Raw genomic sequence first — 17,100 nt, forward strand, 5'->3', positions numbered from 1 at the left:
CTTAACTGCAAGGCATAAAATTTGAGAATTCGGAATATAAATTAGGAGAAAATTGTAACAAGCAAAATTGCTTTCGACAAAATAAGAGAAACGTAGATCCTGTATTTTTTGGATGCAATCTAAGTAGAGGCGAGCTACACTGCGAAAGGTTGTTACACGATGTCCGAAAAGTACTGCGAAGATTTTTTCCAATTAAAAAAACGACAACTTTGTTTTTTGCTTGTGTTTGTTGCAGCGTTTGAGTCACGCATACCCTTCTTTAACCCTAACAGAATGCTTATGCATAAAATATACCTTGCATGAAACAGCAGGCTCAGCATTCAGCCCTTGGAGGACTGGCCTGTCATGAGATGCCTCCTCTCGCCTGGATGATCCGGCAGGCCTGTGGCAGGTGGTCGTGCAGTCCTCTGAGCCTCCACTGTCAGAAAACAAGCCGCCCGATCTCTAAATGAGGCAGATGAACCGCATCTGGGGGAGAGGGAAATAGCCTGCTTTTCGGCAGATGTTCCATAACTCTAAATAACCCCATAGGCCCTGATTACCAGTTCCACAATACATTCTGATCCCTGTGTAAAGAGGAGTTTTCATAGGGATCAAAATGACAACTTGTGTGCTAAATATCAATCACTCTGTTTTTCCCTGATAGATTCGGGTGGAGCAGTGCTTAATTTGAGCTGGTGGTTTCCAGTGATTGCCTTCTGCACTTAATGGTCAACAATGGCGCTGGTGACAGTCTGCCACAAAGTGGCGCTGTCTGGCTAATTTAGAGATTACCACAACAACAGTTAATTATTAATTCAATATACATTAGAAAATGACTACTTCCCGCCACTCAAACCATTCGTTTAGCGTTGGGGGCCCGGAATGGTCCGATTTGTCACACTTGTAGGAGTGTGTTGCTACTGTCATTGTCAGCGCTGGCAGGGGCAATGTGCGGTTCAAGCTTCAGTGGCTTCCTGGCGAGGCCCCTGGAATTTATTTTTTGCTTCTAATTACGCACTGGGGTGGATCAAATCGGCTGACATTTTTGGGGAGAAAAGGCCTTTCAAAAAGACAAAACAAGCAGAATTTGATGTGTCAAAAACGTATCCCTCATGTTTATTTAAAAATATTTTGGGGGAGTTTTATATAGCGTGAAATAGACCAGAGGCACTTTACATGAGTACCAGTTTCGTTACAGATGGACACATTAAATATTAGGTCGAGCCTAGAGCAGCGCATGCGCTGCTTGCTCGACTTTTAGTAAGTGGGATTCAAAGTGCTACCCACCGCTGGCCTAAAGCTTACGTTCACGTGAGCGTGAACTTGCACAGCTGCTAGCTTTCAGCGTGATTACTTTAACTTTTGGCGCAGCTGTGCGTGCACCACTCGTGTGTTTGCCAGTGCGCACATGCACCGCCGCACCCCTCCCACTTGTTTACTTTACTTCTTGCGACTTCCAACTTAACCTCAAACCAAGACCCACCCCTAGCAGTTTCCGGTCCTCGCTTGTTTTTTTAATGTTTGTTATGCTTCACTTTATAAGGGGCCCACGTTATACTAAGATAATGCTGAGGCTACACAGCCTCTGTAGCCGTATTGTTAAATTTAAGAAAAAAGGCTTCATCTTAAAATAATTTTTCATACGTTTTGTAGCATTTCCAAGGTCTAAAAATCTGGTATTTTTTGGAGGAGTGTTGTTAACATATGCTTCCTGTTACATCTGCAATCCAGTCCACGAACCGAGGAGTCAGAGGCAAAATATTATAGCACAGTACGTCTCTGTTATTTATATTCGATCCACAAATACATGCGATCCAGTGACAATCTGCCTTTACATACGCGGGCCTCCCTACTCGCTTCAGCCCCGTGACCTTATGCTGCAGTAATGCGCCAGGCTTTGCCTTTTGATGCCCACTGAACCAAAGCTGAATTTTAAACCGTATCCGAGGCCAGCGAGAGAGGAATGAATGCAGCCCCCTATAGCCGGACAGACCGGTGGGTGCGAGGCATTCTGAGTCGGGCAAATGGGTGGAAAACATTATTCGTTCCGTTAGAAACCACCCTATTGGCCATTGAGTGTGTCTTCCTGAGAGAGGCATTCTATTTAAAGACCTTTCCACGCAGTTATCATTATTTTGCAAACGTGATGCATATTAAAATCTGCCCACGCACAGACAAGGCACTTTTAACCACATTTTGCATGTGTGACCTTTACTTTTCCCATTACGCGTACAACCATTCAAAGTGCTGCCTACTGAAATACAGGACTGATGTGGGGGCACTTCCGGACGATTCAGAGCATGTGTAGCCGCAAGCCATGCACATCCCAATATCCTCTGCAAAGCCAAACAGCATAAAAAGCGTCTCTTATATCGTCTAACTACGCGATCCAGTGGGGAGAGGAGAGAGGACTATCCAGGTGGTTCATTGACCCAGGTTTTAGACCCTAGAGGTGACCTTTCTCTGTGTGCTTGGTAGATTGAAAAATTGTAAACCACATAGGTAAACGTGTCTCCCAGCCCACAAGGACATCTTGAAATTAAGATGAAGAAGGATGACTTAATCCAGAAGGTTAAATCCCGTCTGTGATACGTCATGGTTGCATGCAGAAATTTCAGAATTTTCAACTCTCAAGTAAAACAAGCATTGGCATAGCCAATAGGCCTCCCTTTTCGGACCTTACAAGTGTTTAGCCATGCAACACATGATGTTGTTGCACCAAGGATATTGTGCTGGATAACTAAACACTTAAAAGGTCCCAAAGGCGAGACCTATTGGCTATGGCAATACTTGTTTTTTGTTAGACACAGGGAGATTACGTGATTTGCCCAGAATCCCAGGATTTTGAGCACCGTTGCCGAGACTCGAACCCGGTTCCCCAGCTTTGAGGTTCACTGCTCTAGGAGTAAGGCTACATCCTCCCCCCAAATGTTATGTATCACTTCCAAGTTGAAAATTCAGAATAGAAGGTATTTAGGTAATATTATTCCCTTGGTTGATTAAAAGGATCATGCAATGCAGAAAACACATGTACACTGTTGAAAGCAGCCATGAAACCTGGCAACCCTCAGGAGGGCTGACTATCGGGCACTTCATAATACTGCGCAAGCTAAAAACCTTCAGTCACACCTAGATGTGAACTCGCAGGAGGGAGATTGCCCGAAACCGAGTTAGGGAGACAAGCAAAGGAAGTGATATTAGTGAACAGGAAAGTAGTGCCGGGGGTAAGGTGTTCGATTTGTAGTTTGAAGATGAAAGCAGTAGAATAACATTAAGAGGCTGTCACTGTTTTAAAAATAGGGAGCTCAGAAGTGAGGAGCAATTAAGGGAGAGGGAGAAGACAGACAAGCCAAACAAAGAAGACACAGAAAGGGCAAGCTCAGGATGGCTGGAGATGGGAAGGGCATCAGGTTAGGGAGGTGCACTAGTCTTGGCCCCAAAAACAGGCCGAGTGGATAGGGGGTGTAAGTAGTGCTTAATTTGTAAAATAATAAATGCTGGTACCTGAAGTGTTTTTCAGGAGCCATCAGTCGACACTGACGAATGTCTGTGATGCCGAATACTGAGGCTGCCTGGTCTTGATTCCACCTCATGCCACTTTCTTCCACCCCCTACGCTTCCTGTCTCTTTATCTCATGAATGCCGAGGCTGCCTGGTCTTGATTCCACATCATGATGCCTCCTCTGTCTTCCTCCACCCTATACTGTCTGCCCCTTTATTGCACTGTAGTAGGATCTGTTTCATCACCACTTTCTCAGTTGGTCTCTGTTTTCCCATATTTCTCATCCTTCTTTCTCCATTTTCTGCCTTTTTGTCTCCTGCACTGGGTAAAAGTTTGATGATGAAACACAAGTTGTGGTCCCTAAGAACGTGTGTCGGTGGGCCTCACCTGCAACCCTTGGCTCAAACTGAGCACTGAGCGTAAGCAAGCCATGAAAAATAAACAAGACAATTACATTTCTATCCAGAAAGTAGAGGTGGGTGGAACTTGCAGGATTTATTAAAGCCATATATGGTACTAGAAGTAAATAAACAACAAGGAGGAACAAATTGGCAACAGAGATAAAAGTCTACAGAGGTTGTGAAAGGAACAAGGACCATGAGCCAGCCATCCATGCTCCGGAAACTGAAATCGGAAAGATACTGGGACTGGACGCAACCGTGAAGGATTGATAGGGAGCATCATGGCCCTCACTTGTCCTGAGCCTACACAGCCAAACTTCCTGCACTTCCACACCAAAGTAGCCCCTATCCTACAGATTCAGGGGCCCATGTGTGGACTATGTGGTCTGTAACCATTGTGCTGAAATCCTTGATATTGGCAAAAATCCAACAATTGAAGGGCAACACGAGCTGTGTGTCTTGGACTAAGCACGCAGGAAAGCGGGTGCTGCAATGCGAGTAACCTTTAAGCAGCTGGGTATTCTCAGAGCTCCCTGGATGTAACCCCCTGAGTACCCCGGGGTTGAGGTGGGTACAGCCGTAGGACCAGAAACTCAGTAACAACGCAATATTGTGGTGATACACTAGTTTGTTTAATCATACAAAGGAGAACATGAATACAGCAACGCCGTAGGGCCAGAGAGGTGGGGAGAAGCCGATGTTAAGGGCGTCCAACCGTCCTCTGCACGACTGTCGGTCCCGACAGCCACCCAACAGAGGACACCGTGCTAAGCAGTGGCCGACAATGCCACTCGAACTGTGATATTGGGGGTAGGGGAAAGCGCACTCTCTAGTTCGTCCTCTGCATAGATGCCGGTCCCGACATCTCCCAACAGAGGGCAAAAAGAAGTAGTAAGGGAAATCAAAAGGCAGAGCCCCCTTGTTCGATAACCCTCGAACGGGGACTGTCGCTCTGCGTGTTCGAGTTCAAGTCACTCGAATACCCTCGAGCGGGGACTGAGTGCGATGGCGCTTCAATGCGCTATTCAGTGCTCGAACCCTCGAGCGGGGACTGGGCGTGCTGGCGCTTCAAACGCGTGAAGTTTTGAAATGCTCGAACCCTCGAGCCGGGACAGGGCGTGCTGGCGCTTCAAATGCGCGAAGGTAATGCTCGAACCCTTGAGCGGGGACTGGGCGTGCTGGCGCTTCAAATGCGCAAAGGTAATGCTCAAACCCTCGAGCGGGGACTGGGCGTGCTGGCGCTTCAAATGCGCGAAGGTAATGCTCGAACCCTCGAGCGGGGACTGGGCGTGCTGGCGCTTCAAATGCGCGAAGGTAATGCTCGAACCCTCGAGCGGGGACAGGGTATGCCGGCGTCTGGTTGCGCGTAGACCAAGATGTGAGAGAACTCTCTCCAGAGGTACCGCTCACCTGAGTTGAAGCACGGACTCCACGGCGGACTCGAAATATCCGACGGCCGTCTCTACATCCCGGTCCGTTTTATGCCGGCACTTCCGCGTGCAAGCCTCGCGCATGCGCCGCGCGCAGCATGATGGGTAGCGTAGTTCCCGCCGGGGTTTTGTATGGGGATTGTAGTCCGGTTACCGTGGATGCAACGCTGTTTGTTCTTTGCCATGTTCCGTGTCCTAACACTGGAGCAATTATTTCAGAAGAACATACATGCCCTAAAGAATCCTGGTACCGCGGTGAAAGAAGAGGGCCTTGCTATTCATGGATCATGCATGGGGTGAACTACCTCAATGGACGTTACCCAGAAGGAGGGTCAATCTCAACCACCCCAGAAAGAGAGCCGGTCATGCTTCCTCTAGTGGTAAATCCAGATGTAAATCCCAGCTGTGATCTTCCTGATCAGCACTCTTCTAGCCTGGAAGCGATTGCAGCCATGCCCTCAACTTAAGATGTTTGCAATCCCTGTCAACGACTGTAAAAGACAATGCGCTGGCGTTGGGCCAAAATGGAGAAGTTCTGGATGCACAAAAACATTTTTGGTTGTCATTGTAGGTGGGCAGATGGTTTTATGGAACCTATTTCAAGGTCATCTCAAGGGACACAGGTTTATCATTGTCCTCCAATGTCTGATACCCCCTCCTCAGTACCATTGGATGCTGGAAGACCCTCGGTGGTACAAACCCTGATGAGGAATCCTGCTGTAAATAATCAATATAACTTAAGTGATTGAAACAAATTCCAGGAAAGAGATAACTGAAAATCAGAGGAAACAAACTAAAGAAGTGCAGTTAAACTCTAAAATTCTGAAACCTTAGATGTCACATCTAGGGCTAAGAATAGAGCCCCCGCTGAGGATAAAATGCAGAGTAGCTTTAATAAGAAGCGCCAAGTCAAGATGAAACTGCTGGGTTCTGCTTCTACATGTCTCTGTTGATGTCTTCACTTTGAAGGAAGGAGGTGTTTTTGTGATCTGTTTCTTACATTCCCTGCATGGCCTGCTGCTGCTGCTGGCCAGTCTGCAGTATCAGTTCTTCATGGGGGGTTGGGCAGGTCATGTCTGTGTGATACTCTTTATTGTACATGGTTAATAAAAACTGTTTACAAAAATACATTATAAAATTCATGGGTTTGAGTGGATCTTAAGAACAGCTGGGGGATGAGCAGGGTGGTACCCTGCTACTGGTGGGACACCTAGGCAGACACTTATCCTTAGCTGTAGTTTACTACAAATAAAGCAGCTACCTTCATGAACACTGGGGTTCAACATCTTTGTAGAAACATGCACCTTGCAAAGAGGAAGAACAGCCGTTTTAGTACAATTACATTGGAACAAACAGAAGGACATTTTTTAATCATGCCTCATTGCACTGGCAGACAGTTCAAAATGATGTCTCCAGGGAATATATTTTTGCCTTTTGCGATGCCATTTATGTGGGGAGCATGAGTTTGACTGCAGAGTGGCAACTAAGCTTGAGGTGTCCAGTCTTGTTGCCGAAGGGATCTTTAAAAGTCTCCTCCTAAGAGAATTGTTAAAAATGAAAAGTGAGATGAAAAAGGCAATACAGCACATTACAACATGATGTATTACATCGCCTGCTTTTACAACGCGGTTGTTACAATGACCGCATTGTTAGTACACGATGCCACTGGCGTAACGAACCTTGAGGGGGCCTCCCTGCAAGGCAGCTCGGGGGCCCCCCTCCGGGCTCAATCAGGAGCCCTGCAGCCAGAGTGCTGTGCTGATGTGGCCCCTGGAGCTTGAGGCCCCCCCGCACTGCAGGGGCTGCGGGGGCCTGTGTTACGCCCCTGCACGATGCATTACATTGCAAGTCATTACAATGACTTGCAGTAGGGGGCACGCTGGACTTAGGAATAGTATTATTTACTATTCCTACTCCAGTTTGCGCAACAGTAACGAAGGTGATGGAATTCATTACCAATACGGCAGCGCCCCCTAAAGCAAGTCGTTGTAATGACTTGCGATGTAAATGCATTGCGTACTAACAACGTGGTCACTGTAACGACTTCATTGTAATAGTACTGCGGTGTAATGACAGTGTTGTAAATGCTGTTACCCGGAAAAGGGTGGCCTCAAAGAGGGATTAAGAAAGCAGCTCTAAGCTCTGAACATACCATGACTATATTTTGACAAATTGCATACTTAATCAGAAATGTGTCTTTTAATATTGGGTGCTTGTATGGTCCATGTACGACCTTAACCACTTGGATGCTAAGGTGTTTTATGGCTTTGAATGTAATTTCCATTGAAGTCAATGGAAACTCCATGACGAGCTGGGCTCGTCATGAGCGTCGAAGGGGTTAAGGACATGCCATGTAAAACATAGGAGATTTACGGGTAATTGAGCAGTGCAATATAGAAATGAGAGCATGTGTTTACTTCTTGCCAACTTATGAGTAAGTACCCATTGAAGGATAGTAGCCTGCCCACTGCAAGGAGGAAGCATAAGTGTATTTTCTGGAAGGCAACCAAGCTTGAAGGATGCTGCAGGGCAGAGAAAGGAGAACGTTTAACCAGAGGAAATTCATACCATGTTTTTTTTATGCTAATACGAATTCTGAAAGAACAGGTGAATTTTGTACAGCAGTTCATTTTGTGTGTAACATGTCTTGCAGGTGGTTCATGCAACAGTTTAATTGTTAAACAATTCTATTCTACATTGTTTACGTTTAGTAACGAAATTAACTTACACATAATTACTTAAATATATACATACATGTACAATAGACATTGTAAATTCTCATAGCACCTCTTTACAGCTATATAGCCAGGTCGTCTGGGTCCATTTCAGCTTTAGAGATAGCTACTTGTGGTTGAAATTGGTTCAATTTAGGTGATATGTGGATATCCTGAAAGCCTGTCAAGTATTTATCCCACCATGACTTAAGTTGAGCTTTTCAGTGCTAACATCATCCTAACACTGTAAAAACTGAATAAACTAACACTGCCAAGCATCAACACACAGAATGCACAATTTGGACATCAAGCTGGATCAGGGTCACAGCTGTCGTCAACGTTTATGGATTTGATGTCTCCCTACTCGGTTAGTACTTTTACGAAGTTGACAATATCTAAACAATAATTGCTAACCAAACATTGGAGGTCTTTGTTTCTTGCTTCACAGGAACCATGCCCTGTGGATTTCGCTGACAGCAATGGTCGGACAGCTTTACACCATGCAGGTAAATAGGCAATGTTCCTTACATGTATGATGTCCGCTTGGATTTTGAGATCTTTTGTGACGATATGCACAGAATGGCCCCACTAAATCTTATCCCACAAAGCGTGAGGGGTTACTTCACAGTCCACTTGAGAACCATGGCCTGATTTACAAAAGGCTTTCCCTTCCTTAAGACAGTGGTAAGATTGACTTAAGGCAGAACATACAGTGGTAAGACTGTCTTAAACCAAGGAGGATAGTTTTAAGACATCTTTAGCAGTTCCTTAAGACAAAGCCCTTTGAAAATTAGGTTCACCTTGCACTTTCTCAAGCTAAGGAAAAACTTATTTAGCCAGTCCCTCCAACAAAAAGTGTACAAAGGGATTTGAAATAACGCATTTTGCAATTCTATCAACATTTCTCACTCTGCGTAGAACTGTTTTTGACTGCAAATGTGGTGGGCATTAATCAAAGATTCACCCTTTTTCCTTTAGCTTATTACACAGTATTTTCCCCTTGTTCATTGTAAAGGCAAATTCTCCATAATTTCAGTCTACCTTGAAACTTCCTTTTTGCCTTTATTTCTTCCACTATGTTATTTAATTTTCTTTTATCTGACTTGTCTGATTTTTTTAAATCCCTTTGGTTGAAATGCGTTACATCTGTACAACGAGTAGCACAATTTTATTATGAAGAGTCATCTACATAGATTATGTTGTCCATGTTAGTCACAAAAAAGCAATATCAACATTTTACACTTCACTCACTAGAAAAAACACTCCTGGATTAGACTGTGAGGGAGAGTGCCCAGGCACATTTTCCACACTCTTGTTCTGGGCTGGTACCCTAACACAATGTGCATCATCTAAAGTTTGGAGGGATCTGCAAATCCTTCAATTCAGAAAGGAAATTTTGGATACGGAGCAGAATCTAGAGGCGTAAATTGATCTTCGATGAAATACCTATGGTGGAGGAAATTCAGCCAGAGAATTCTACTTCGTACTCTCCTCCAGACGTCAGAAGCTATTCAGCGCCCTCTGCTAAATGAGGCCCTTGTTTTCCTCTTCCTTCCTTCCTTCCTTCCTTTTATACCATATTCATATGATATTTCTCTTGGTTGGCCTCAAATTCATCCTCTAGTTCCTCCTCACATGTTCACACTATCTCTCTCTCTTTCTCGCCAGCAGTGAGCGGGTGCATGGCCTGTATGGACACCCTTTGCGAATTCAAGGCTCCGCTCAATGTGAAAGACCGGGTAAGAACGCGCCACCTTGATCTGATAAATGACCAATCGTTGACACCCCTTGTTGGTAAGTCTGGCTTCTCCCTCACCCTCCTCTCTTTTCACCTTCAGGAAGGTTCCACTGCTTTGATCCTTGCAGCTCAAATGAGCCACTCGGAGCTGTGCCAGTACCTGCTGCACCGAGGCTCCAGCGTCAACGCGAGGGACCAGCAGGGAAGGTGAGTCCGCTGTCCCACGTCACTTGGTCAAACATTGGTCTATCACGTCACAGCTCAGTTAATTCTGCTATGGTATAGAGCTTCAAGTCAAGACAAATTCTAATGCAATGGGAGTTATCTATGGGTTTGGCAGAAAAGTATTGCTTTGATGACTTTTGCTACTGGCACAAAGAACATTTTAGAATTTGTAGCCCAATTCCAATCCAGCACTGGAGTCCTCTATTGATTATTGACAGTATATTGGTTATTCTCAAGGTTTAGGAAACACTATATTTTTGTGTTTGAGCTGGTACATTGTACCCTGGGACATTGGATGCTGAAAGCAGCTAAAACTGGTGAGTAAAACTGCATTGGAAAATACGGAAATATCAGGGGACTCAGACAGAAAATAACAGACTCCCTCAGCCATTCTTGATTTCTCAGAAGAAATTCAGGGTTCTTCCGGTGATCCCCCGTTAACTCCACTCCCAGGGGTTATGATTAACCCTAGTAACTAGGTTACTCCAGGGGCAGACTCAATGGTGCCATCAGGGGGACCTTGTAATGAAGCCCCTGGTCTGTTGATTATGTCAACAGTAAGTTCTAAGCTGTGAGATGGAAAACATTCTATCTATCTATCTATCTATCTATCTATCTATCTATCTATCTATCTATCTATCTATCTATCTATCTATGTATCTATATATCTATCTATCTATCTATCTATCTATCTATCTATCTATCTATCTATCTATCTATCTATCATCTATCTATCTATCTATCTATCTATCTATCTATCTATCATCTATCTATCTATCTATCTATCTATCTATCTATCTATCATCTATCTATCTATCTATCTATCTATCTATCATCTATCTATCTATCTATCTATCTATCATCTATCTATCTATCTATCTATCTATCTATCTATCTATCTATCTATCTATCTATCTATCTGTCTGTCTGTCTGTCTGTCTGTCTGTCTGTCTGTCTGTCTGTCTATCTGTCTGTCTGTCTGTCTGTCTGTCTGTCTGTCTATCTATATAAACACACGCGTTACCCATGTGTTTATTCATCTGCATTACTTCTTTCTTCCTTTACCTCCTAACTAACTTGGTTCATATTATTCAGGAATATTCCTCAATGCCTGTCTTGCTCTTACTTTCTTTCCCTTGTGCGAATAGAGAATGTGACTGCTCTCCTGAGAACCTTTAATTATTTATCCAAGACTGTGTACGCCCCCCCTCTCTTCCCCTTTGGTGGGGGCGCCCTCTCAGTCGCCCTCTGAGGTTCCCTGTCTCCTCAGGTTTCTCTGCCTCTGACTGTGGTCTCAAATCCTCCAATATCCTTTGCCTGGGCTCAGTCACCACCTGTCATCTCTTCTCCATGTTGTCCTTCTTATCTTTATTAGAAGTCCTCTCTCCTCTTCTCTCCCTTGCTGCTATCCCAGTCTCCCCAGTCAATCTCTATCTTATCCTCTCTTTCTAATTGACACACTCTTTTCTCCCATCTTTTTCTGTTCCTCTCTGTCTCACTCTATCCACCCTCCCAATCCCTCATTGCTGTCTGTCTGTCTGCAGGACTGCCCTGATGCTGGCCTGTGAGAACGACAGCGTGGAGACCGTGGAGGTGCTGGTGCACGGCGGGGCCCGGGTGAGCATCGTGGACGGGCTGGGGCACGATGCTGTGCACTACAGCATGGCCACCGGAAACTCCCTCATCCAGCACTTCCTGCAGGAGGCCTCCCAGCGCCGCTCCTGGGCCAGCGGTGAGTGACATGCAGGACACAGAGGCCTCTCTTTCTGCTGCCCATACTATCCGTGGCCTCTCAGTAGAGGTGCGCGTGTGATCACTGGGACATATATTAAAGGACAGCTTGATAGGACATTCCTCACTGATGCACAATTGTTATTGTATCTAAAGTATCTGTGTTCTCATTAAAATTGCTAAAAATCCTTTCTACCGCTGCCCAACTAATTATAAGGTATTACATTAAATGTATTCAGTATCATTAATATTTCTGTCCCATCCTTCCTTTGTCTTTTTCTGTCCATTACTTTGTCTTTTTCTTATTTTAATTTATGTTATCTTCTTATTGATTTTATTTTCTTATTTATATATTTTTTATTTTATTTTATTTTAATTTAATTTATTTTTTCTGTCCATTCCTGAAGATGATTTCCCATTGACATTGGTACACCAGTTGGCTGACCAAATGCAATTTTGACTTTGTGTGCTTGTAGCTGCCTTCTCCCTTTTTAGCTTCCATTATTATTCTTGTCTCCTACTTAATATCAGAAATAATTCTCCACTGTAGGCTAGTGCCCATGAACCATAAATAATCCAACAGGACTCTGACCTTTTTCTCATTGGCCAGAAGATTTTTCAGAAGCCCACAAACCTTAATTTTCGTGGAGTTCATCAACTTTACTCTCTTTCATGTGCAAACCAGATGGGTGTGCATTGAAAAATATGTTCATTCTATTCTGTATGACGCGGATCTCTGAAACACTGGTATAACTGGATTATACAGTGGGAGAAAACAATATAGCATTCTCTTTCATATTCAGATACAACCTTCTTACTATGTATAGGGTTAAATGTTGTGTAAAGGTTTGACTGATACAAGACATTTGCTAAATACTGGTGGTTGTCCTATACACCCTATTTAGAATGTATGATCATATCGGTTAATATCACCCATGTGTGCAGTCTAACTAGTCAACATGCAGGTGTTCCGGAATGGAATCCCTAGGTGCTGAGCGGGCGCATGGTGAAGGAACTTGAGGCACTAGTAACCATCGCTTCCCACCAGGATCCATGTTGTAAAGTTCACAGTAACTTTAAATCATCATAAACTTCAGACATTCTCTGGAGTTCTTTGCTGAACCGTGAGGTGTGTGCGGTTCTACTAACACCACAGGTCAGGGTGCACCTTAGCAAGTGCATACCGCTGTGGTGTGTAGTTCTTGATCCTGACGAATGCCTCACCTAATGAATTGAGAGGCTGAAACATGTTGACCACAAACTTTCACCATACTAGGATGTTTCCTGGCAAATTAAACCAGTGATCACACATCCATCACCTGTTTTTAACCAGTCCCGGACCCTCCACCATTAAAGTTTTTTGGAGAAGGCTTCGACTCTTTTTAAAAAATCACTCACATTGATTTGGCAAATTCACCCCACAAAACAAAAAAATCCCGCTCCGCTGTATTCAGGCATCGCAGGGAGATATTCGGCCTCTCTGGTGCCGGGAACCCAATGATGAAGCATGTCACCAACTAGGTTGGTGAGTGAGGGATCTTTTAACCAAGAGTGACTTCACCTCCTGCCTCCCTTTTCCCTATTTTGGCACTCTTTTGTTGTTTATTTACAGTCTAAATTCGGCAGAAGGGACAACCGTCAATTTCTGAGAGATGTTCCGCATCCACTGAGCTCCAAGTTTCCTCCACAGTTTTCCTTCAATTGTCAATTATTAAATTTGCTGTGTATCAGCTATGATCTCTGACTCTGAAAGACACCCAGGATTTTATTTTGAAACTCTCTAGTTAAGATAATATTTGAGTATCCCAGATTCATTCTGGAGCATGCATATCTTGGTTAAATCTTTTTTTTTTAGGCTCTAAAATTCTCTCAACCAACTAGCCCACTTCTCTTGCTAGAAAATTCCTTTCTACAGCATCTCTTTTACAAACCACTTGAGAATATTCACTATGTGTTGGGCACTTCATGTTTTGCATTGCAACCTTGTAGGCACCACACCACGACACTGAGGACATGGACAATTTGACTCTGCAATAATCAGCCCCCATCATCAATGTCACACTCTGTGCCAGTGAAAGGGCTACTTACCTTCTTCCCAAGTCTGACCTGCCAGGGAGTTTGTGCCAAAACAAAAACCCCTCTGAAGTATGAGCCCACAGTGCACTCCTGTTTGTAGGTGGTGGGTGTATCACATCTTGTAGTTTATCTGCTTTGTGCATCCCAGTGTAAAGTGCAATGTCTTGTATTGCACTGAAGTGAAAACAAAAGCCCCTGCCACACCAGGCCTGCTACTTTTCCCAAGTGAACACCTGTGACAAGAGTCCTGGGACCCTGTATCTCTCTGTGTCTGTGGTCCTCGGTGCTGCCTTTAGAGTCTATTTTGGGCTTACTTACCCTCGTCCATATTGTGCCTCATGAGTCCAGCTGTGATTTACACATATAAGCTGCTGTGATAAAGTTTGAGTTACAGAAAGTTTAGAGTAGGCGTTGTCATTAATGAGCACAGTGCTTCAGCTTTTCAAAATTATCCCTCTGTGGATTATTGATGCAACTTTTTAATGACTGGGTCTTTTTGAGTGCTTGGTCCTGCAGAGAGCCAAGGGTTGAGCTCATCCAGAGGACACATTTGAGATTTGCTCCATACAACATGTTAAAAGCTAGAAGTCATGTATCATCCACACTTTCAGTGCACTGGTGAAGTTTAAAGAAGTGAGTTCTTAGCACGTGCTGTACATCTTGGTCCTTCTAGTGCCTTGAAGTTTAATTTTCCTGTTCAGGCACACTGCCACATCTGATCAACTAATGTGAATCTGAAATAATCCTTTAACATGTCATTTTTGTCTCTTTTGGCCCTGCACAGTGGAGGAAGATGAGAAACAGGAGATATCTACTCAGGTAAACCCCCCCCCCCCACCCCTCTCACAGTGATGGGGCTCAAAGTCTGAGCACTGATTTCAGAGTAAGGGCCAACCTCAGGGAGTAACTCATTGCCAAATACCTCAAAGTGTCCACTTTCAGGTGTGAGTTTATCAGGCTCCCCTTGCTATTCTTCTGGGAAGTGTAATGTTGTTTTCCCTTGTAAACAAACACAAGCAAGGACATTGAAGAAAACACCCAATTGCATAGACCAGTCACACCTGGCAGATGGGCAATCTAGTGCATTGCTTCTGATGCTGCTTAGATGCAAATTGAGTATAATTGCTCCAGTATGAGAGGTGGTTGGGTGTTTTGGCATAATGAGAAAAGAGGGCACTGGAAGGGGGAGGACAGCATGGGGATACGCGGTTCAAGGAAGGATGGACCAGGGAGGGCAGAGATGCACAGCTTTGGAATGGTGGCATGGTGGCATCTGGGAGGATACCATGGGGGAGGGGACATGGTGTTTGGGGTCAAGGGTCAATCCTTGCCATACACAGTGGATTTCCCTTGACCCTGAGTCAAGCACAGGTCTACCAACATGAGTGGGGAAAATGCACCCGTGGTGGCCTTGGGTCTCTGCTGAACGTACCCAGAGAGAGTTTGGGGTTTCAACGCAACAGAAACAAACCAGCACCTCTCAGAGGCCCATGAGTTTACTGGGCTCACTGTCCCTTCACCAATGCAGCAGACACACGCACAAAATATGATGCATAATTTTTATGAGGCTTCATTTGGAGACAACCTAGTGCATAACATATGTACAACTACTATAATAGTTCATAAAATACATGGAGTGATTATAAATGAGCAAACAGTAAATATTATGTATGCAGATAACATAATACACTAAATTAATTCAGTTTGCATTTAACCCTGGCTCCAAGGCAGAATGTTCTCAATTTGCTGCTTTGATAAAAAAAAACTTCCCCAGATGAACACTGGTACTTACGACAGTCCACCACACGATGCCGCTGTTTCTTCAAATTAGAGACGAGCACGGCGCCAGTTGTTTATTAATTTAATTTACAATAGAAATGGATAAAAGCTGCAGTTACCTCCTGACAGGGCCCTTGCACTTGTGTTTTTTTTTACAAATCAGGCACTACCGGTGATGTAGGATGAGAGAACACCAATGAGAATGATTTCCACATTTTATCAATGCAGTCTCTCTCTATATTGATATTAAAACACTATCCAACATATGCGTCTATGAATATGAAAAGTAAAACACGCTGTTAAAACTCAGCATGAGTATAGAACATGTTGTTAGTGGTGTGTGAAAATTGTGTAATTTGCTTTTGCGTAATTATACAGAATTACAGAAACATTTGGCGTCTTTACATGAAATTCAAAATCAGCGTTTGGTTTTATATTTTAAAGTGAAAGGCGCCTTTCTGTCTCTTTTTGACCAAAGGGTGCATTTTGTGCTATAAAAAAAACACAAAAACACTCAAGTGTTGGGTACAGCAGCTACTCAGTCCTGTGCACTTACACTAAATTTGTTCTGTGAGCAGCATGTAATTACACAACATGGAAATTTGAGGAATTTTGCGTACAAGCGTAATGTGAAATTATAAAAATTATACGAGATTGCGCCTGTGTAATGCAGATTTTACCTGGAACTTGGGAGAGGAGTCGGCCTAAGGGCTAGGGCGCTCGACCTCGAATCTGAGGAACCGGGTTCGAGTCTCGGCAATGACGCTGAACATCCTGTGATTCTGGGCAAATCTTGTGTCCTCACGTAACGCAACTTGTGCTATGTACAGAGGTCTGATAGCCGATTCGGGGAAAACTAAAAAAAAAAAGAGTTATACAACACTAATCATAATACATAGAAATATGCATGCGATAAATCTATGAGGCCTTCAGGGCATAAAAGAAGGCATGTCAGATGCACAGTTTTAAGGGCTTTAGAAAAATCAATGCAGAACACATCACAGTGTGGAAGGAGGCACAAGGAAAGGATGGCACGGAGAAGGGCAGCATGAGGAACAGGGGCTTAGGGGAGGGGGAAGGGCGGCGTGCGGCAGGTGACAAATGCGGAAAGGGTTATTTATTTATTTATGCATTTTATATAACGCAAACATGACCCAAAGGTGTCAAAGCGCTTTTCCAGAGTAAGCGTAGAGAAGTGACCTCAGGGAGAAGCACGGCATGCCAACCCTTTACGGATTCTGTTTTTCTGTAGTTGCCAGCACCCAGCCCTCCACCACCCGCCACCCAAGAGACGAGCACCACCCCGCGAAAGAGAAGAGCGCCTCCACCGCCCGGTGCCCCGGGCCAGGTAAGGTCCAACCACTCCACAGTGAGACCTATGTCTTAACAGACTTGCACCAGAGAGCTACAGCACAGCCTCTGTCATTCTCAGTAGAGTTGAGCTACTAGCACCAGGACACCTCCGGGTAACCGTGCGCTCTACAAATATAAATAACATAACATAAGAGTCACACACCACCCG

At 44.3% G+C, this 17,100-nt stretch overlaps 1 protein-coding gene across 1 annotated transcript in view; it reads left to right on the forward strand.

Annotated features, from left to right (window-relative positions):
• The window catches only part of ANKRD24 (ankyrin repeat domain 24), an 85,218-nt gene that overhangs the window by 39,699 nt on the left and 28,419 nt on the right, over positions 1-17,100 (forward strand). The window contains exons 6-11 of the mRNA XM_078668932.1: positions 8,478-8,535; positions 9,698-9,768; positions 9,868-9,974; positions 11,537-11,724; positions 14,584-14,618; positions 16,831-16,926. Of these exons, the coding sequence (XP_078525058.1) occupies positions 8,478-8,535; positions 9,698-9,768; positions 9,868-9,974; positions 11,537-11,724; positions 14,584-14,618; positions 16,831-16,926 (555 nt within the window). The remainder of the gene's footprint in view (positions 1-8,477; positions 8,536-9,697; positions 9,769-9,867; positions 9,975-11,536; positions 11,725-14,583; positions 14,619-16,830; positions 16,927-17,100) is intronic.

The sequence above is a fragment of the Lissotriton helveticus genome, chromosome 12, assembly GCF_964261635.1.
Source record: "Lissotriton helveticus chromosome 12, aLisHel1.1, whole genome shotgun sequence".
In the NCBI taxonomy this organism is placed as follows: Eukaryota; Metazoa; Chordata; class Amphibia; order Caudata; family Salamandridae; genus Lissotriton; species Lissotriton helveticus.